Below are 22,415 nucleotides of genomic sequence, written 5' to 3' on the forward strand. Positions count from 1 at the left end.
TTAGTTCTCCCATCAGACTGAACAAGGGCCCTTGGCAGTTAAAAAGTGTGGAGTTCTAACCACTGGACCACCAGGGAATTCCTATCCCATGACTCTTGATAGTTGTGTTTTCATTATCATTCAGTTAGTTTTTGATTTATGTTTTTTGAGCTTTGTTATTAAGTACATACAAATATAGAAGAGCTGTGTCATTAATATTTAGTGTCTCTTTATCTGCAGTAACATTTTTTGTCTTCAAGCGTTCTTCATCCAATATTAATAAAGAAATGCCAACTTTTTTTTGGTTATTGTTTGCATGTTGTATTTTTTCCCCCACACTGTTATTTTCATTCTTTCTGTGTCATTATACTTTAGATATCTCTATTAGAGAATATAAGAAGTTAGCTTTTATTTTTATATCTTATTCAACAATATTTGCCAATTAGATTTCATTTGTGTTTAATGTAACTACTGAAATATCTGGGTTTAAATCTATCATCTTACTAAGCGCTCCCTATTTGTCCCACTTACTGGGTTCTTTTTCTAATCCTTTCTTGCCTTCTTTTAGACTGCTTATTTTCAAAAATTATTCTACATTTCCTTCTTTATTTGGAAGTTATACACTCCTTTAGTATTCTTTAGGTGATTCCCTAGAGATTATACATTCTTAACTATCAAAGTCTAACATTAACTGGTACTTTTATGTTAATTGGTATTCTTACCATCTTTTGCAAAAAATTTAAGAGCATTAAATAACTTAACAGGCATTATTACTGTGTATTTTAATTCTATATGTATTATAAACAAATAAGATATTATTATTTTAAACACTCAATATTTATTTAGACTCACATACACATTTACCCTTTTCTTTGCTTTCCACTCCTTCCTGTATCTTCTGCCTTCTATATGAAATATTTTTACTTCTGCCATATTTTTTGTGCTTCCTTTAGAGAAAAAATGGGACAAATTCTCTCAATTTTTTACCGAGAATGTCTTCATTTCACCTCTACTATGAAAGATCATTTTTGGCAGATACAGAATTCTAGGCTGACATTTAATTTATTTCATCTTTTTATCATTCTACAGTATTATGGCTTTATTGTTTTCATTAAGAAATCAGCAGTCAGCCTAATGGCTATGCCTTTGAAGTCACTCTTATTTTTCCCACTGGTGGCTTTTGTTTTTACTGTGTTCAGTGTGGATTCCTATTTATCTATCTTCTCTTGGAATTGTACCTTTTGGTGAATCTAGGGCTTAGAGTCTTTCATCAGTTTTGGAAAGTTAGAAGCCTTTACATTTCAAATATTGCTTCTGACACACTATTATGTTTGCTTCTGGGACTGAAATGACTTTTATGTTAGACTTCTTACTATACCTTCAGCGTCCCTTACTCTTTCTCCTGATTTTCTATCCTATTGTCTCTCCATTCTTCAGCATGGTTATTTTCTTATGACCCATCTTCCAGTTCACTAATTCTCTCTTCAGCTATGTTTAACCTGCTTTAAAATCCATACACTGAATTCTTAATTTTGGTTACTTTATTTTTGTTTCTAAAACTTCCATACAATGTTTTTTATGGTTTCCAGCTCTCTGACAAAATTCTCCATTTTGCTTACTGTGCTAAATATATACAGCATACTATTTTACACTCCATATCAGATCCTTTTATTTTCTAAAGTTCTTTGGATCCATTTCTATTGTCTGTTATTTCTGCTGGTTTCAATATATATTGTTATGTCTTCTTCTATGTCTGTTTTTTCCCCCCCGATTGTGTCCCCAATGTTGTATTTGTTTTGTTTATACAAACAACTTGAAGTCTAGAATGGTGCCATCTTTCTCCACACAAAAAATTATACTTGCTTGTCCAGGCACCGATGAGGACTAGCAATCCAAGTCAAGGACTGAGGTATTCTGAAACAGAATTCCAGGCTCCGTGAGGGTCTATGTACACTTCCAATGGACCCCTGCTACTAAGATGTAGCTCTGGTAGTATAAGCCCTAACACAATGCAAGGGAAGCAAAGTATCCTCCCCCTTCATAGGTCCCAGATACCCTTACACCAAATCCTGCCTTCTCAGCCCTTCAAAGTTGTCAGAAGCATAGCTTAACCTCTTAATCATCCTCTCAGAGCTGACAAACAACCCATGGAAAAGTCATTACTTGTGGCCTTATTTTCTTCTTACCTGCAAGTTCCCTCACCAACATCATCCATTCAACTATGAATTTAAGTGAATGATTCTCAAGCTGAATCTTTAAACTTGATCTTTCCCCTAAATTATATTTCCAAATTGAACATTTCCCAACTGGGATACTGATGGCAAGGCAAATCTGGCATAGTTATTATAGATCTATACTCTCCCCTCCATCAAACCAGCATTTCCTAAAAAGAACATAAATAAATAAATAAGGAAAAAAAAAAAAAGCCCTTAGCATTTCCTTATGTGTTTCCTATATCAGTTAATAATATCACCATCTTCAATCATGTAGGCTAAAAACCTCCACTAACTTCTACTCTTTCCTTCTTATATGCATATCCAATTGTTAACCCAACCTCCATAATACCAGTTCTATCCCCAAAATACTTTAAAAATGTATCCCTGTTTTCTGCTTTCAGTGGCCTAATTTGAATCCCTACCACCTCTTTCCTAAACTATGCCACTAATCCCCTACATAGTCGCTCTCATTCTAGGGTTTTCCCTTTCAAACTGACCTTACACATTAGTGCTAGATTTATCTTTCATAAATCTGATCACATCACCCCAACCCATAAATCTATATTGCCCTTATTTTACTTCATAGCACTTATTCACCATAGGGCATTATATATAGTATTTATATTTAAAATATAAGATATACAACATATATAATTATACATTATTTATATATAGGGCTTCCCAGGTGGTGCTAGTGGTAAAGAAAGTGAAAAGTGAAAGTCACTCAGTCATGTCTGACTCTTTGTGACCCCATGGACTGTACAGCCTATGGAATTCTCCAGGCCAGAATACTGGAGTGCATAGCCAATCCCTTCCCCAGTGGATCTTCCCACCCCAGGTCTCCCACATTGCAGGCAGATTCTTTACCAGCTGAGCCACCAGGGAAGCCCAAGAATACTGGAGTGGGTAGCCTATCCCCTCTCCAGTGGATCTTCCTGACCCAGGAATCAAACTGAGGTTTCCTGCATTGCAGGCAGATTCTTTACCAGCTGAGCCAGCAGGGAAACCCAAGAATACTGGAGTGGGTAGCCTATCCCTTCTCCAGTGGATCTTCCTGACCCAGGAATCGAACTGAGGTTTCCTGGATTGCAGGCAGATTCTTTACCAGCTGAGCCACCAGGGAAGCCCAAGAATACTGGAGTGGGTAGCCTATCCCTTCTCCAGTAGATCTTCCTGACCCAGGAATCAAACTGAGGTCTCCTGCATTGCAGGCAGATTCTTTACCAGCTGAGCTAGTGGTACAGAACTGCCTGCCAATGAAGGAGATGCAAGAGACGTGGGTTTGATCCCTGGGTTGGGAAGATCCCCTGGAGACAGAAATGGCAACCCACTCCAGTGTTCTTGCCTGGAAAAATTCCAAAAATAGAGGAGACGAGGGGGCTTTGGTTCCTTAGATTCCAAAGAGGTGGACAAACTGAGCATACACAAACACATGCATTATTTTTATATATATATATATATGTATGTATGTATGTATGAATTATCCTTCTCTCCTCATTAGAATGTAAGCTCCACAAGGACAGACTAGCACAGTGACCAAAAATCACTTATTGAATGAATAATGTATAACTAATTAATTAATGCAAAACAAATCTAAACTGGTCAACCATATAATTATAGGCATAATTACAGACATCTAAACGTCATAACTGTAGACCTTCCCCAATCAGGCTCCAGCTTGGCTTTCTATCTAAATCATTTCTTCAACGAATACTCACTGAGTGTCTAAGTGCTGTACACTCTTCTAGGCATTCAGGATATAGTGCTGAATAAGATCACAATCTCAATCAACAGGGAATTCACCAGCTATCAGAAGAATAGCATTAAACAATTCATTAGTTACTTACAATTGTGGTAAGTGTTATCAAGGAAAAGAATGAGAAGCTATGAAAGTATATAATAGAGGATATGAACTGGAAGTTCAAGCAAAACTTTCTTGAAGAATTGATATTTGAAGTAAGCTTTGAAAGAGCAGTAATTAAAATATTTATGCATATGTGTAGGAAGTTCAGGGTTAGACCATCTCAGGCAGGAGAAACAGCATAATAATAACTATTATTATAATTTTTCTAACTCTTTGATAAGGACTCTGCTTGGAGATTTATATATCTTCTCACTGAAACTCACTGTAGCTTTATTTAGCTATTTTTATTCAAATTATACACAAGGAAATGAGGCACAGTAAGTTTAAATGACTTGCCCAAGGTCACAGAGCTTTAAGTTGAGGGTACTTTCCTAACCCTCACTAAACCCCTCCTGGTACCATATTCATTGGCACCCATATGCATTGGTACATTCCCTCGGATAAGTCTGGTATCCTGTCAGCAACACAATTGTCTGTCTCCCTCAAGGAATTTGACATTTCTCAGAGAAAAGAACATTATCTTATTCACCTTTCTTTGCCACAGTGATCATAGGAGGCACTCACTGCCTGCTGAGAGAATCACGAAAACAGTCCAAACTCCTGGTATGTACATTTGGATGGATCAAATTAACTTACTTATACTATGTAGCTTCTACTCTCAAAAATCCATACTTGTTTTAGAAAAATAATATGCTCTCCACATAAACTGACAGAAGAAGGAAGAGAAGCCAGAAGACAAGAACAAAGGAAGCACAAGAGCATCTCTAGAGAAGCCCAGATCTCCTGGGTGAGGTTACCACTCAGAGCTGGTTCTGATCGTCTTTGCCCTTCAGGCTACACTGTATTTCCTCTTTTCACTCTTCCCTATCTATATCTACTCTCACCCTACTCTGGGCGCCAAGAGGCTGACCTATATGCCTCGAGGCTTCTGGCCAAAGGAAGTCACTGGTAGGAGATGAGAAGAGATGAAAAGTAAGGTCAGAGTATTTGTTCCCCAGACTCCCTCATTGTAATACTGCTTTTTCTTAAGATCTCAGTTACTGGCCTTCTCCACAGAGCTTCTAGGTCGTGGGTTCCTATAATCTTCCTTATCTCTTTAGGCCAAGGGGTAGTAAAAGAACCAAGCAGGACCAGCATTATCCTTTGTGGTTTCCCTACACTCTGCCCACACTTGTGTAAACAGTCACTTTACTAAGATATCCTCAAATTATTCTAATTTGAGTGTGCCATCTGTTTTCTCCTGGGACCCTGACTGATACTTTGGCTTGTTGGTCTGACCACAGAAGTGAAGCAGTGGAAAGATGAGATGCAATGATGACGGACTGGAATGCTCAAAGGGAAAGGACAGACAAGGTGGTGAAGGGGAGAAACACTGGAGGGACTATGATTCTGGTTATGGCTTCTTCTTGATAGGAAAACTCAAAAAACACTACATCTAAGCTGGAAATCGTCTCTCTATCCTTAGTTGGGTGTCACATCAAACAAGTATTACAGAGTCCCTTAAAGAAGATTCTCTAAGATGAATATAATACCTGACATCCCTAGAGCAAGCTTTAGGCACCAAGTTAATCACGGTGCTGATTGTTTGCAGAGAAGAACAACAATTAAAAATCAGTGCCTTCCCTGTTTTCTTGAAATTGTGCAGATATGCCTTATCTGTATTTGGAGTTATAACATCATCAAAGGTCTCATCTTTTTACAACCTGTTCCTTTATTCTTTGCACAGTGTTTAATGACATCACATCTCCAAGAGGACACAAAATCAGAGACTTCACAGAACAGGGGGTTTGCAGCCTTCTTTTAAGACAGTGTGAAAGATCCACTTCAACAAAATAGCTGCCATTTTCCTTCAACTTGTCTCCAGTTCACCAACTGCATACTTAGAGTAGAAATCTGCTTCTGCCTTCTCTCTACCGCCAAAATCACTGAAAAGGCTTTTATGGACAGCTGCAAAAGATACTGTAATTTGACAGTCATCTTTTTTTTTCTGCTCTAATTATTATTTTAACGGGCTTCTTATTTTAATAGATTTTTTTAATAAAGAAATCTTACTTACAAATTTTAATTAGCTTACTGAATATTCACTGCTTTGGAATAAGTAGTTTAATGAGTAAGGAGACCTCAGACTACTAACTAGCCTGGAGTCTCTAAGTAGCTTAGGGGGAAATGATGCAGCCCTAGTGATATAAGCCCAGCCTGTACCTCACAAACCAGGACTCTGAGCCAGGGCCCAGGGGAAAGAGGAATCACATTGCCTCTTGCAGGAAAAAAAGTAAAAATCTGTTTTATTTCTTTTTATCAAGAACTTCTATGTAAGAACTTTCAGCTCTCCCACTCACCAAGACTTGTGACTCTTCTCAATTCATTTAACTTCTCTGAACATGCCTCCTCATCAGTAAGGGTTATGTAATTTTTTCCACACTAGACAGTTACAGAAATGGGTCTTCTGTACTGCTTTAAAAAGCTACATTAGTTAGATATCTAAGTTGGATGAATGAATGAATGAACTTAATGCTGCAAATTAAGCACTCTATTATTTCAGGTTCTCATCTGCTAAAAAAGAAAATCAATCTTTTCTTCACAGTACACTTCAATTACAGTAGCAGTGAAGAATAAGTTAACATTTTTCATTCTAAAAACACCTGGCAGAGAAAGGAGGGCCTGAGTTATTTAAATTCAAAATTGGAATCAGGAGAACAATGGAGTTTTTTGTGACTTACTAACTTGAATAATCAATGCAAGTTAGCTCTATTCCAAAAAGTAAAAGCATATTAATATCTGCCCCACTGATTAAGAATATACGACAATTTTAACTATGATTCTCGGCGCTCATGACATTTCTTTCTTTGTGAACTTTCAGAGTGTTATGTAAAAGGGGAACTCCAGCTTACTAAATCACACTGTGCACTCTTTGCGATCCCATGGACTGTAGCCCACCAGGCTCTTCTGTCCATGGAATTTCCCAGGCAAGAATACTGGAGAGGGTGGCCATTCCCTTCTCCAGGGGGTCTTCCCGACCAAGGGGTCAAACCCGGGTCTCCTGTACTGCAGGCAGATTCTTTACAATCTGAGCCATCTATAATACAAATTAATTTAATATGATCCAAACCAAACTCTTGATCTTATGCCAGTACCTATTCCTTCCAAATCCTTCCCCAACACACTTAATGACAACTTCACACTTCCACTGCTCAGGCCAAATATATTAAAGTTACCCTATCAGTAAACCCTCAGCTGTACCTTCTCAATTACCTGGAATGCAGTCATCTCTCAGCCTCTACTACTATCATCCTGGTCCAAGCCACCGTCATCTTCTGCCTGGATTATCGCAGTGGCATCTTAACTGGCATCTCTGCTTCCCCTTGCCTCCCATCGTCTAATGTCAATACAGCACCCATGGTGACCCTGTTAAAACTTAAGTCAGATCATGCCACTCCTCAGTATTCTATCTCACTTTGAGTAGAAGGCCAAGTCATTACCATGGTCTCTACGGCCCCTGTACCATTTGGACCTCACAGTCTCTTTGACTTCATTTCCTACCACTTTCCCCACTTGCTCAGGCTACTTTTACCACAGAGCCTTTGCGCTTGCTGTCCTTTCTGCCTGGAATGTTCTTCACCAATTAGCCACATGGCTTGGTCATTCATCGCCTTCAATTTTTACCAAAAGCCATTTTCTCAGGAGGAGTTTTCCTTACCACTCTATTGAAAACCACAGCCTTTACCTTCCTATTCTCCTTCCTTCCTTTTGCTCCATAATGCCTATCCTTTTCTAACTTATAATTTCATTTACTTACTTTACCTGTTTGTATCCTACCAGGAAAATCCAAGTTCCATAGGGGCAGATTTGTTGCTATTGTATAAGTAACCCTTTAGTCAATTTTAAAATATATATACAAAAAAAGGGGCACACATTATAAGTACAGTGCTTGGTAAATTTCCATAAAGTAAATACACCCATGGAAGCATCATTTAGATTGAAAAACACTCCCCTTTCCAATTCTAATTTCTAACACTAAGATTAATTTTGCTTGCTTTTGAACTCTGTAATAAACTATACATTAAGTCCCTGACTGCTTTCAATCAGCATTATGTAATTACATATAGTTTACTTCATTCATTCTCATTGTTACATAATATCCCAAATATATACAAATATATCACTTTTATTTATCCATTTTCCTACTGAAGGATCTTTCCGTTGTTTCTAGTTTGGCTATTATACTCTTGATAAGGATATTCATATTTATATATATCTTTCGGTGACATGTGTACACAATTCTATCAGGCAGGGCAGGGGATTCAGCCTGTAAAGTTCACAGATGTCTCTTCCATCCCTAGCAAAGTATCTGACACATAATAGGTGTTATAATAAACTTTATTTGCTTTTGGGTGTTTGTTTTTTTTTTTTTTTGGCCACACTGCACGGAATGCAGAATCTTAGTTCCCTGACCATGGATTGAACCTAAGCCTCCTGCAGTGGAAGCACAGAGTCTTAACCACCGGACTGACAGCAAAGTCCCAAGAAGAAAATTTTTGTTAACAAATGAATGGAACTATTCTTTTAAGAATTCTGCTACTTAGATTTAATAATTCACATATGACTTCCTAGGCTTATATGTGTAGGTTTATAATGCATAAAAATTAAATTAACCTCTACAAATCTATAAAAATAAATCTACAACTTAATAAATACACTACCACAATGACAAACCCAGACAGCATATTAAAAAGCAGAGACATTACTTTGCCAGTAAAGGTCTGTCTACTCAAAGCTATGGTTTTCCCAGTAGTCATGTATGGATGTGAGAGTTGGACCATAAAGAAAGCTGAGCGTGGAAGAATTGATGCCTTTGAATTGTGGTGTTGGAGAAGACTCTTGAGAGTTCCTCAGACTGGAGGGAGAGCAAGCCAGTCAATCCTAAAGGAAATCAGTCCTGAATATTCATTGGAAGGACTGATGCTGAAGCTGAAACTCCAATATTGGCCACCTGATGTGAAGAACTGACTCATTTGAAAAGACCCTGATGCTGGGAAAGATTGAATGCAAGAGGAGAAGAGGATGACAGAAGATGAGATGGTTGAATGGCATCACCAACTCAATGGACATAAGTTTGAGCAAGCTCCAGGAGTTGGTGATGGACAGGGAAGCCTGGCATGCTGCAGTCCATGGGGTCGCAAAGAGTAGGACATGACTGAGTGACTGAACTGAACTGAAACAACAATACCACTATAACTCTTTGAATATTTCTTCCCAATCCCATTCTAATCAACAATATTTTTTATCATTTCATTTCTTTCTTTATATTTAACCATGTACCCCCTAAATAATATGCTGTTTATTTGGTTTTTAACTTTATAAAAATATCATACTATATATAGTCCGCAATTCACATTTTCACTTCAGTATTAGAATTCACACAAATTAATGTGTATAGTGTATAGCTATAAATCATTCTTTTTCATAGCTATACAGTAATCCATTGTAGGAGTATATCACAGTGGGTATATCCTCTTCTTCAGTCAATGAAAAATTGGCTTATTTCAATATTTTTGTCATTTCAATGCTACTATGAACACTTCCACAAGTCTCCTAATATATACAACAAGGTTTTCCAGGGCAATTTCCTTTAAAGGTGAAATTATGGATTGAATAATATGTGTATATTCAAAGGTATAACATAATGCCAAGTTTTCCAAAGTGGCTATACCAATTTATATTTCTACCAATGATGTTTAAGGGTTCCTGCTGCCATATATACGTACCAACCAATGTGCAGGACTCTACATAGTAAGTGTTAGGATTTTTTTTGCCAACCTAGTAAGTATAAATGTTACTTTAATGCAGTTTTGAAATCATGGATTCCTGATAACTATCTTCTATGAAATCCTTGTGTTTTTGCCTATTTTTCAACTACGACATCTTTTTCTTATTAACTTATAGGAGTTCTATATATTTTGGATTTTAATCCTCTTGCTTATACACTTACAAATATCTTCTTACAGTTTGTAGACTGTCTTCACATTTTAAAAAGGCTTTATCTAAAATAATTTCAAACTTGCAATGGAAGTTGCAAGAATAAAAATTGTAAAGAATATGTATGCATCCCCTTGACCCAGATTCATCTATTATTAACATTTTACCCCATTTGTTTTATCATTGTTGGGCTCTCAAGCACACACACTCTCTCATGCTGTGTGTGGGTATGTGTGTATATATATATTTGTATGTGTTTGTATACATAAATACGAAGGACAAACTTTGGGAGATGGTGAGGGACAGGGAGGCATGGTGTGCTGCTGTCCATGGGGTCGCAAGGAGTCAGACATGACTGAGAGACTGAACAATACAATACAATATACATACACACACACAGACGCACATGTGTGTGTGTGTGTGTATAAACACACATTTTTCCCCTGAACCATGAGCATAAATTATTGAATATATACACCATGGCCCCTTACCATACACCTTACCCCTACGTGAGTCACTGTGTATTTAGTAAGACTAGAGATGTTCTCTTGTATAACCACAGTACAATGACAAATTATAGTTTACTTTAGTAATATAATTTGTAGATAATTATAAATAATTTATAAATATTTATAATATTTATACATAATTCCTTTATGGTATTTTCCCCTCCAGTAGAGGATCCAGTCTAGGGTCAAACATTGCATTTACACATGATGTCTCTTTAGCCTCTCTTAATCTAGAATATTTCCATGGTGTGTCTTTGATATTTTTAAAGAATATTACTCCTTCCTCACTTTTTTCCAACTAGAACATTCCTCATAATGGGTTTGGCTGATGTTTTGATGTTTCTAGTGATTAGACTCAGATTACATTTCAGGGCAAAATACTATATAAATGTCCATATGTCCCTCTTTGATCATGTTGATTCTAATCACCTGGTCAAGGTTTTATTCCATTTTTCCACTCTATTATGGCCTTTCTAAAAAATATCCCTTATAACTAAAAAAAGCCTATGGAGAGGACAGATACTTTAATACCATATTCTTCATACAAATATCCTCCTAGGTTTAATGTCTATTGATAATTTTTGCCTGATATAATCTTTACTAAAATGGTTGCATCATGTTGATGTTTCACAATCTTTATTAAGTACTTTGATAGATGTCCTACCACTGAATTTATCAACCTTTTCCCTTGTTGCTTACACATTTTATCTTTTTAAAGACTATTCTCAAAGTACTAAAGATATTTCCTTACATTTTCTTCTGAGAATTCCTTTCTTATTCCTAATTATTAAGTATTTTAAGCAGTATTTTAAGTATTTCAAACAGTAAAGAATAAACCAATTTCATCACTTTAAATCTAGCAAAAAGTATTGCTATAGTTGCCAATTTTCAGTGGGTTTCAATATTTTAAAGTTAGCTTTGTATATTTACACCCTCTGGATTCTAATTTTAATTGTACTTTAGTATGATGCATATTTAAAACACTGTTTTTTCTCTTTAGAAATCAGTTCACCTGTCAGGTCTGGAATATTCTCTGCTTTCATAGAGAAATTAAACAACTTAAAAGGATACTAATTAAAAAGGCTAGCAACTGGACTTTCCAGGCAGTCCAGTGGTTAAGACTCTGCTTCCAATGCAAGGGGCACAGGTTCAATTCCTGGTTGGGCAACTAAGACCCTGCATGCCACACAAGCGGGGGGAGGAGGAGAAAGGCTAGCAACTTATGTCTTTAATAGTGAAAATAACACTGTTTCCATGTCAGAGATGTGGGAAGAAGGGAATGGTGGAGGGAAACAAACACGTTTAAGTGTGAAAAAGTAAAAAGGAGAGGAAATTGTCACAATTTACACTGAATCTTACACTGATTGCTGAAATTCTCCATTTGAAAGGCTGATTGGGGAGGGAAAAAGGTCATAAAGTCTGCTTTTTAGACAAAGAAATATATCTATGTCTATATTATTTCTAATTGATGCAATTACTAAAAAATTCCCAAAACTTAAGCTATTTTTCTATGAAAAATCAACAGAATGAATATAGCAGTGAATGATTTTTTGTTTTTTTAGAAAAATAAAAGGTAAATGGGATCCTAACCTATTTTATGGGAGAAAGCAATGGCAACCCACTCCAGTACTCTTGGCTGGAGAATCCCATGGATGGAGGAACCTGGTGGGCTACAGTCCATGGGGTTGCGAAGAGTCAGATACAACTGAGCTACTTCACTTTCACTTTTCACTTTAATGCATTGGAGAAGGACATGGCAACCCACTCCAGTGTTCTTGCCTGGAGAATCCCAGGGACGGGGGAGCCTGGTGGGCTGCCGTCTATGGGGTCGCACAGAGTCGGACACAACTGAAGTGACTTAGCAGCAGCAGCAGCAGCCTATTTTAGAAGTACAGCAAAACTTCCCTAGTTCAGACTAGTCAGAAGAAAACTTCTCACTCGTTACACAAGCCTGTGTTAACAAATCCTACATTACACACACAAGAAGCAAGTACAACCAGTGAAAAACCAGGATTATACTGATTTTTGAAAAATGTATATAATGTGTTAACCTCCAGTGGTGAATATGTTATAGAAGTAAAAAAGAAAGCAAGAAAGGGAGTAGAAGCATGAAACACCTTAATCTGAACTGGACCCACAAACATCTGAATTCTAAGTCAGAGAGAGCTACTGGGATTAGCAGGTGTAAACTATTATGAACAGGGTGAATAAACAGCAAGTACTACTGTATAACACAGGGAACTACATATATTCAATATCCTGTGATAAACCATAATGGAAAAGAATACTAAAAAAGGAATGCCTTGTCACTTTGCTGTACAGTAGAGATTGGCACAACACTATAAATCAACTCTACTTCAATAAAAATAAAACACCGATATGAAACTTTTATTAGAATGTGAAAGGGATCTTTAGAATCTTGAACTTCAGACCTATGTGAGTATTTATTTAGAGGCTACATTACAATTTGTGTCACATGACTTCCAGGCACCACTGAAATTTCTGCCAAGAGTGAGCTTTTCCGTAAGTGCCACTGCAAGAACTGGCTGTTGACTACTGCATTTGTTTGCTAAAAAGAAATGTTATTCAAGTTATAATCTATAAACAGTAATATGAGAATTTAAGTAAAATTATATTTTAGAACTAATGCCAATAGAATATACTTATTTTTTAAGGAGGTACAGTTACTTGGTTATTTATTTGTCTCCAACCCTCAGTCTAAAAAGCAAGTCTGGGATTTCCCTGGTGGGTCCAGTGGTTAAGAATCTGCCTTCCAGTGCAGGGGAAGTGGGTTCAATCCCTGGTTGGGGAACTAAGATCCCACATGCTGGTGGAGCAATGGGGCCCATGTGCCGCAACCACTGAGCGCATGCCACAGCTGGTGAGTCCGTGTGTCACAAGCAAAGTTCCTTCATGACGTAATGAAGATCCCACTTGCTGCAACTAACACCTGACGCAGCCAAATACATTAAAAATAAAACAAGTCTATCTGCCTAAAATTAAGTGTGTTTGTGTTAGAAGACGAAAGCTAACTTCCAGGGCACAATTTATTACAAACAGACATTTAAAAAAATAACAACAAAAGCAGGGATAGACATGAATTTAATTCTTCTATTTCATGGATAACAAAAAAGCAAAGAAATCTTTGAAACCCAAATATCATGGCACGGTTATCAAAAAAGGACTTGGAGAACTCCTCAAAGCTTTCATCACAGAGCTATACGAAACTTCCTTTTGACAACAAATACGTTGGTTTCTCACTGGTAGAAGATTAGACCAGTCATCTAAATCAGGAAAGCGAAACTCAATGTTGTTTACCGAAGAGTCATGTGAGTGTAAACCACGTCTCTCCCCGAAGTATGTTTCTGTTCTTTCTAGAGATGTATGCTAGGGAAGTGGGGATCATTTTGATTCTTTGACATTTAGGGTGAAAAGAAATTATCTAAGCTTTAAAAGCTTGCATAAAAATGTGGAAATATCTATGTTTTTCTTATATCTTCTTTGATGATGAAACATTTGGATATGAAATTTGATAAAAACACCCTGAGGAGAAGAGCAGGGCTCCTACAATCCACGGAAGAACAAGCCGCACCTATGGCACTCCCCCTTACCTGGGACACTGTGATGCTGCACTTCTTGGCCAGCTCCTCTTTGGCTTCTTCACTGGGGTAGGGGTTGCTGAGGTGTGAGTAAAAATATTCATTCAAGATTTCTGTGGCCTGTTTACTGAAGTTACGCCTTTTTCGTCTATGAAGGAACCAAAAACAGAATAGTAGTTATAATCCACATTAACCAGAGAGGGATATATTACCTAGGATTATACAAAAAAAAGTTAGATTTCTATTTTTTAACATTCTCAGGGTCTCATGTATCATCATGATATTGTAAATTACACTCTTGGCATTCTCCAGAGAACTATCCAATTCACATTAAGATGTAGGATAACTAAGAAAAACTCTAGAATGTGAAGCACAATTCACTTCACTATTTAATTTATTCAACAAATACTTATTAAGGATCTAATGTGTTCTAGATATTCAATAAGGATACAGTTGGAACAAAACAGATAAGGGCTTCTATGGAAGTTTATAGGAGATTAGAGAGTTAGGAAAAGAAAGACATTAGATAAGCACCACAGAAATAAATACTTATAAATTATGGTGATCATGTCAAGTACCATGAAGAAAAAGTATAAGGTATAATGAAAGTGTCTAAGAAGGAAACCTAACACAGATTATGAAGTCGGGAAGGGTGTCCTTGAAGGAGTGACATTTAATCTGAGACCTGGAGAGTGTGTATGAGTTAGTCAGACAAAGAGTAGAAGGAAGAGAAATAAGCAGAGGCAATGGTCTTCAAACAGGAAAAAAGCTTGGCCGGTCTAAAGGGCTAGGGGAGGCTGGAGCACAGTGAAAAATCAGGAGATACGTGAGATGAGTCTGGAAGGATGGACTGGGGCCAGATTACACAGGTTTAGTGGACCCTCTATGGATTTTTGAATTTTATTTTAAGTACAATAGGAAGCTATTAAAGGTTTTAAGTTTTACATTTTAAAAAGATCATTGTGACTACTGAGAATAGCTGGAGGAGGGCATGAAAGGAAATGTAGAGATATTTAAAGAGACAACAGCAATGGTCAAATTGAGAGATGATTGTAACCTGGCAACAGGGTGAGAGTAATGGAAATAAAAAGATTCAAGCTCTGTTTGAAAAGTAAAAGCAATAGGACTTGATAATAAATTGGATGGGGGGAATAAATGGGGGAATACAGAGAAGGAAGGTGAGGGAAAAAAAATACATCAAGGATTTCTGGATTTTTCTTCTTAAGTAACTGCCTGGTCCCAGGTATGATTTGCTCACCAGGGGAAAACTAAGGGAGGACAAGTTCTTTATTTTTATTGGGAGGGGGTGGCAGAATGTCAGAAGATCAAGTATTTGCTGACAAGGTATTTCAAATAGCAAAAATGTCATTTATATTTGGGTCTTATTATTAAGATTTTAAAGAATTCCAGTGTGAAAATAAGCATCTTTCAGATTTCACTTTAAATTAAATTCTCCAGTAACTGGAAAACACTTTCCCCAAATAATTTTCCTAATATTGTCTTACAAATAATCTTAATGATCTTGTGATAGCATGTACTCAGGAAAGACAGCATCAGTAGGCAGTTGTAAATGTGCATACCGTACAAGATTCTTCTAGTTAAAATGATGTCACTAACATGGCAGGTTAAGTATGTGATCTCTGTTTCAACATTAAGGGAGAGTCAAGGGAGCGAGAAATCTAGGTCTGATCAAAACATCTCAAGTTATGAGACCTGAAATTTCTTAATTTCAATAATTTTTTGGAAGGTTAAACCACTGTATCCTGAGGGATGAAGAAGAGAGTCAAAATCTATTTGGGGATTAAAGTCAACAGGATTTGATGATGAGCTGGATGGGGGAGGCGGTGAGGGAAGACACAGGTGAAAAGAAACGTACACCAAGAAGAGCAATCAGCATTTTTACAGGAGTCGTGCATTGTTGACAAGAAAAACAAAGCCCTTTCCTGGGGCTTTCAAGAGGCACAGTCTGAGGAGTGGGTGAGTGGGTGTGTAGGGTAGAAAAGGTCTAGAATAGATACTTAAACTGTCGAACCTACAAGTAATTACCTGGCCCACAGATAATGCTTGTTGAGACAGTACAGTAATGACCTGCTTGTAAAGGTTTCTGGCTGCCTATGAAAACTTGGAAGATCAGTCACACCAGGCTCACATTCTCAGAAGGCAGCCAGCTAAGTGGTGGCTGTCCGCTCAGATGTGTACCCATTTGCTCTAATCCTCACTGCCCCTCATCCAGCCACTCCACTCAATTCCATAACATGTAAATATGTGAGCTTGTGACTCTGTAAAACATGGAATCCAGCAGCAAGACCGGGTACGGTGGAGGGAATCACACAAGGGCATTTCTTTGGGAAATGAAGACTTATGAAAGGAGGAATGAGCAGAAACATACTGGGGGAGCAAAGATAAGTTTGGCTCATTTATTGACATCACCTAGGAGTGGTTGGTTTCAGAAAACACGAAAAAACCTCAGAGAACAAATTTATGGGCAGAATAGAATAACTCACCCCAGACGGTCTGGCTGCATCCAAAGTATAGCCCTTCTACTAGAAGAGTAGAGGGACTGACACAAATTTATTCCTAACTGTTCTACGCCGGTACATGCGTCGGCTTGTCCAATTACCAAGAAAATGTGAGTATGGCTTTACAAAAAGCCAGGGTGAGCAAGGGGATCATATATCTGAATGAGCATGTTTGCCTGGAGCAGAAAAACCTTGCCTTCTCAGTGCAGAGGGCTTGCTGAGAGGCACTACAAGAATAGATGGAAGCAAAGCTCAGTATTTGCATTCACTCGAAGGCATAAGAGAGAACTCGGTCTTATACTTCATTTATTTTTTAGAAAAACATTCTTTAGAAAATTCCCATTAAGCTGTTCCCCTAAGTTTCGTTCCCCCCAGGCTTCACCACTCTCTAAATGGCTGCGCCTCAGGCCAGTGTGCAGCTATGCCTCCGTCCCAGGTCTGTGTCCCACAGGCCTTACAACATTCCTAAAGGCAATCTCTGTGGGAGAAGGGACTCCGCTTCAAGCTCTGCCACGGCCTCACCCTGGCTCTGCTCACTCTGGCTTGTTAACTTCCTTTCTCTTCTTGGAAGAAGTATAAATCATTTAGGTGTATACATTATGAATGCAGTTATGTGAAGTAAAAAAAAGCATGCATGTTGACAAGAATGGGAAACTATCTGTAGAAGTAAGAACAGCAGCTGTGTTAGGAAAGCTTTCTTTCTGAAGAGAGTACTTTTTAAAAAAATTTTATTTTTAATTAGAGGATAATTACAATATTATATTGGTTTCTGCTGTACATCAACATGAATCAGCTATAGGTGCCTATATACGTCTCCTTCCCCTGAAGAAAGTACTTTTAAATATCTTTGTTACAAAATACTTTTCCTTAAAATGCTCAATGTTGACAATTTAAGAATGGTTTTGGTTTCCTAATGCTACTTCCTTAATGCTTTGAGCTATTATAAGTAGTAAGTGGAATTATTCATTCATCTGGTTAGTCAATAAAGAATTTTTTGCAGTCTGTTACACTATAAGACACTAGAATTGTGGGGAATGGATATGTATAAGTCTTGGCCATTGCTGTCAGTAACAACGTAACTTACTCGGGAAGAAAAGAAATGATCCTGAAAAGCTACAGTAAAGGCAGTCTGAATGAAGTTTGGTCTGGAGAATGGTATCAACACAGTATCAGTGTTCACGAGAAGGCATGGACCAGCCCAGTGGAGGGATTAAAGTGGGCTTCCTAAAAGGGACCATTTAGGCCAGGCCTGGAAGGATGAGCAAGGTCTCGCTAAATCAACAAACATGAGTGTTGTCTCCATTCCAGGCTCCATGCTAGACACCCTCACAGATGACAACTCATTACTGGTGACCAAGTTGGGGAAATGGTTGCAAAGAATATGACTTGTTGTGGAAGGCTGGGGATAGGAGTTGAGGGGTGGTAGTGGAAGAGGTGGTTAGGCAGAGAAGAATTCTAGTCAGAGGAAATGGCTGAGACCAAGAGGTATTTCATTTTGGATTAAACAGAGGAAAGAACAATTTAGTGATATATTAAGAGCACTAAAAATGTTCACATTTTGATCTAATAATACCATTTCTGAGAATTAATCCTTAGGAAATAATTCTAAAGATCACAAAGGTTGAAAGCATAAAGATTTTTACTGAAAGACTAATTGCAATAAAAATCTATCTAAAACAGTACCTTCTCTCCATCATTTTCTCTCCCTTTACCTTGCTTTTCTTTTTCCTCATAGCATTTACCATTCTATCATATTTCACTACATTACTGAGCAAAATACTACAGCATATTTGTTTACTTGTTTATTGCTTATTTCCCCAGGTAGAATGTAAACTCAGCTGGGGCAAGTAAGTTAACCAATCTTGTTTACCTTTACATATCCTCAGCACAATAAATATTTATAGAAGGAAAGAAGAAAGGAATTGGAAGGAAGAGGTTATCATGGAAATTAACAGGAACAACTTAAATGCTCAAAAATGAAAACATGTCTACGTTAATTATTTATCATATATCCATCTGGTAGACTTCAACAATTAACATTTAAAACAGTTTATATTATATGAAAAATGTTTACCTATTCATGGTAAGTTTTTAAAAAAGCCAACTAAATTATGCGTACTGTACCATCACAAGAACATGAAACTAAAACAGTACCACAAACCAGAAAGGAATACATTAGAACATTTACAGTGACTTTTTTTCCCCATTGGGTACTAAAAAAGTGATTGTCTTTAATCACTCATCCTTCTAGTCTACATGTTTTCCAAATTTTTCATAGTGAGCTTGGTATTTGTTAAATAGGAAAAATAAGAAATAAAACTTAAATCGTAACAACAACAAAAAAGTAATCTGGGCTGGGACAGGTCACATAAGGCCTCAAATGCCAGGTTAAGTTGTGTGCATGTGTTTCCCAACAGTGAAAAACTACTGTGGTTTTCAAGTAAAGCAATGAGTCCATCATAAAAGGGCTATGGAGGATGAGCAGAAGAAAAGTACAGTGGGAGTACTGTGCTAGCCCAGGGATGAAAGGATGAACGTGAACTGCGCAGTGCAAGTTTGGATGGAAAAAAAGAGCTAATACAAGGAACACTGAAAACAAAGTACTGGTGAGTCCCCGCGACTAATTCAGTATAGACGAAGGAACCAAAGATGATAGAACAGGAGCATAATCAGGCGGCATGTTTCCTATCTGGCTCCAGGGAAGAGCTCTGGCATGAAGACTATTCCTCACATTTTATTTTCCATTCGAGATACTAATTTAGCTATTTTCTTTAATACTGTGAAATTTGGACAATATTTATCACCTCTGTGAGATTACAAGGGAGAGAAAGCAAAATAAAATAGAAACCCCGTTACAATGTTGAAGACTGATTGCAAGCTTTAGCAATGACCAAGAGGGCTTTCCTGTCTAGGCAGCATAGAGTAGGAACTTGACAGTTCCTCTGTTATGTCACCCAGTAGGTCTAACACATCATATGCAATTTATTGCATATGCAACCTAACTCCTGTGAAAATTGGTGAAAGCTTCAGATCAAAGGGAAATATGTATCCCTACAGGAGAAACTCAGAAGCTTTCCTCTAGATTTGGAAAAACAGAGTTTGGGGTTTTGTAGTAACTAAAATACCACTTCCTCCTTAGAAATATCTGTATCTTGAAGGATTTTCTTCTAATATGCACAAGCAACATAATATTAAGAAATTCTTAGAAAACAAACCTGCATTAAAACAAAGTTACATACTGAATGTTATCCTTAAAAATACTTTTTAGCATCAGAATTAAAAGGCTACATATTACTAAGTCATTATTAGCAGCACTAACACTATTTGTTTCCTGAGACACCAGAAAGTGAAGTGTTAGTCATGTTCAACTCTTTGCGACCCCATGGACTGTAGCCTGCCAGGTTTCTCTGTCCATGGAATTCTCCAGGCAAGAATACTGGAGTGGGTAGCCATTCCTTTCTCCAGGGGATCTTCCCAATCCAGGGATCGAGCCCAGGTCTCCTGCATTGCAGGTAGACTCTTTATCTTCTGAGGGAAGTCCAAATTGAGTCACCAAATTGGCAGCTAATATCACTACCACCTCCAGACAAGAAGAGGCTTGACACTGCAGGCATCATGAGGTGAATGACCTATCCATTGTAGAGAAGGGCTCTCATAGCCAAATTAAAGAAGAATCTAAGAACAACTGGCCAGAATTACATAAAATAATACACAAAGAGTGAAAAGGAAAAAAAAAAAAAGCCATGCAATGGATTTGTGGCCTCACATACCTGGCATCAAGGAACCTTGATCTTAAAATCATAACTGCTTCACAAGTACTTTGTTTGAGCTGCATCTGAATGGAACTAAATTTTCGATGAATGATGCCCACCATTCTTTCAATCTCTTTTGGGGAAATGGGACGTGTTCTACTCTGTTCTCGGAGAAGGTTCATCACGTGTGTAGTGAATTCATTACATGCCTGTAAGGGGAAAAAAAAAATCACTCCTTAGGAATCTGGTATTTTTTATTATCACACCCAGACATTAACTCACCTGAATTTCTATCTCATTTGTAACCGCCAATGGCATTATGTAGTAGGTAAAATGAAAACTAAGACACTTGTGAAATGGCAGTGATAACTAGATAGGGGCACGAGAACTCTGGAACTATGAAAGCCCAGGCATGCAAGGGAAACAGCACTCAACTGCCCTTCCTACCACCTTCAGCCCACTTTTAAAATGAGGTTTTCCCACTGGAGGATGCTCTGTACCAATTTCTATATATAAGTACAGATATATGTTATATGTTAATAGTAAGCATCTCCTATTTCCTCTGGGGTTTTACTCAACAAATGTTTACTGAAACACTATGAAGTTCAAACTCTTCCAAACGCAGTGAAAGGACACATAAATGAGCAAGATGTGGATCTGACCTTCAGTGCAATAAAATATATAAAAACGAATTCTTAAACAGGCAGGCCATGCAAAGCATCACAGGAAGAGTGTTCCCTAAGTTCCAAGGAGTAAGTATTCTCACTGGGAAACAAAGATCATCACTTCATGGCAAAAAGTGAAATCAGGGCTTTAAAGAATAGGTAAGATTTTTGAAAAGTAGAATAAAGGTGGAAATCAAGAGGAATTCCAGGCACAAGAAAAAAAAAAAAAAACAACCCTGGAAATAATGGTATGAAGCTAGTTCAGAGGGACAGAGAAGAGGGTACAAGAGAAGAGGGAGTTCAGATTTGCACTAGCAGATAAAGGGCCTTGGATGCCATGCCAACATCCTAGTATAACCTAGCTGTGGTATGGGCCTTATTTGTGGATCTACACCATTTCTGAAAGAGGGATAAAGCAGCTCAACTCCTCAGGGAAAGGGCAGCAGGAAAATAAGGATCAGATGTAAGAATAACATTTTAGTTAAAAATCCTGTCCCTGTCTCTTTCAGCTCACCTATATTCTTTAGATCTACAAAACCATGTAACTGGGCCTACACAGATATCCAGTATCACCTTGGTGAATAAAGCATCTGTCTATATCTCTGCATAAAAACAATACCTTCTGGTATTTTTGTGTTTTTTTTTTTTTAAAAAGACAGGAGATTCTGCATCTTATTGGATGGATGCTTAGTAGGGTAAGCAGACAGAACAATCATTGATCATGGCAAGACACATTTTGAAGATATAACATTATATGATTATTAATAACATAATTTCTCTACAGACATCCTGAACATATAGTACAGGATGGTTTTTCTAACTGCTCATGAGAGAACTAACTTTTAAGGACACTGTTTCTGTTACTTTAAGTGGAGCTTTTATATAAATATTTCTAAGGTGAGGTAAAATGAGTCTTGCTTACCAGTTAAAGTTTTATGTTTTAAGCATGTGTAAGTTTTAAGAAATTTAAAGTTCCCTTAAAGTGGTGATTCTGGGATTCTTCAGAGTGTGGATTTGCACAGCACACACGGTAGGCATTCAATAGCCACCTATGGATTGGTGGGGTTTTGTATTACAATTTAAGAGTAATATTGATTAATATCTATAAATACATTATCCCTGACGAACCTTTGTAACTGACAAATTTTTAACCTGCAGTCCATGGAGAGGTCTAGAATATCCAGAACACTCCCTCAAATCTTATTCAAGTTGTATACACATTTGTCTTTCCTGAGGGGGACAACCTGTGGGGTTTTTCTTCTCGTTTCAGATTCTTAGCCAGTCTATAATTTTAAAAGGCTAAAAATTATTGTCTAGGGTTATGGCACAGTAAAAC

General features: G+C 37.5%; 1 protein-coding gene across 9 annotated transcripts in view; it reads right to left on the bottom strand.

Moving 5' to 3' along the window:
- PBX3 (PBX homeobox 3) overlaps positions 1 to 22,415 on the bottom strand; it is a 226,586-nt gene that overhangs the window by 21,872 nt on the left and 182,299 nt on the right. For all 9 annotated transcript variants that reach the window (XM_086325156.1, XM_086325153.1, XM_086325159.1 and 6 more), the window contains 2 exons: positions 20,433 to 20,623; positions 14,156 to 14,291 (listed from right to left, as the gene is read on the bottom strand). In XM_086325156.1, coding sequence (XP_086181282.1) covers positions 14,156 to 14,291; positions 20,433 to 20,623 — 327 coding nt within the window. The remainder of the gene's footprint in view (positions 1 to 14,155; positions 14,292 to 20,432; positions 20,624 to 22,415) is intronic.

Source organism: Bos grunniens, chromosome 11 (assembly GCF_055505025.1).
Source record: "Bos grunniens cultivar Pamir isolate PY7600 chromosome 11, Bosgru_T2T1.0, whole genome shotgun sequence".
In the NCBI taxonomy this organism is placed as follows: domain Eukaryota; kingdom Metazoa; phylum Chordata; class Mammalia; order Artiodactyla; family Bovidae; genus Bos; species Bos grunniens.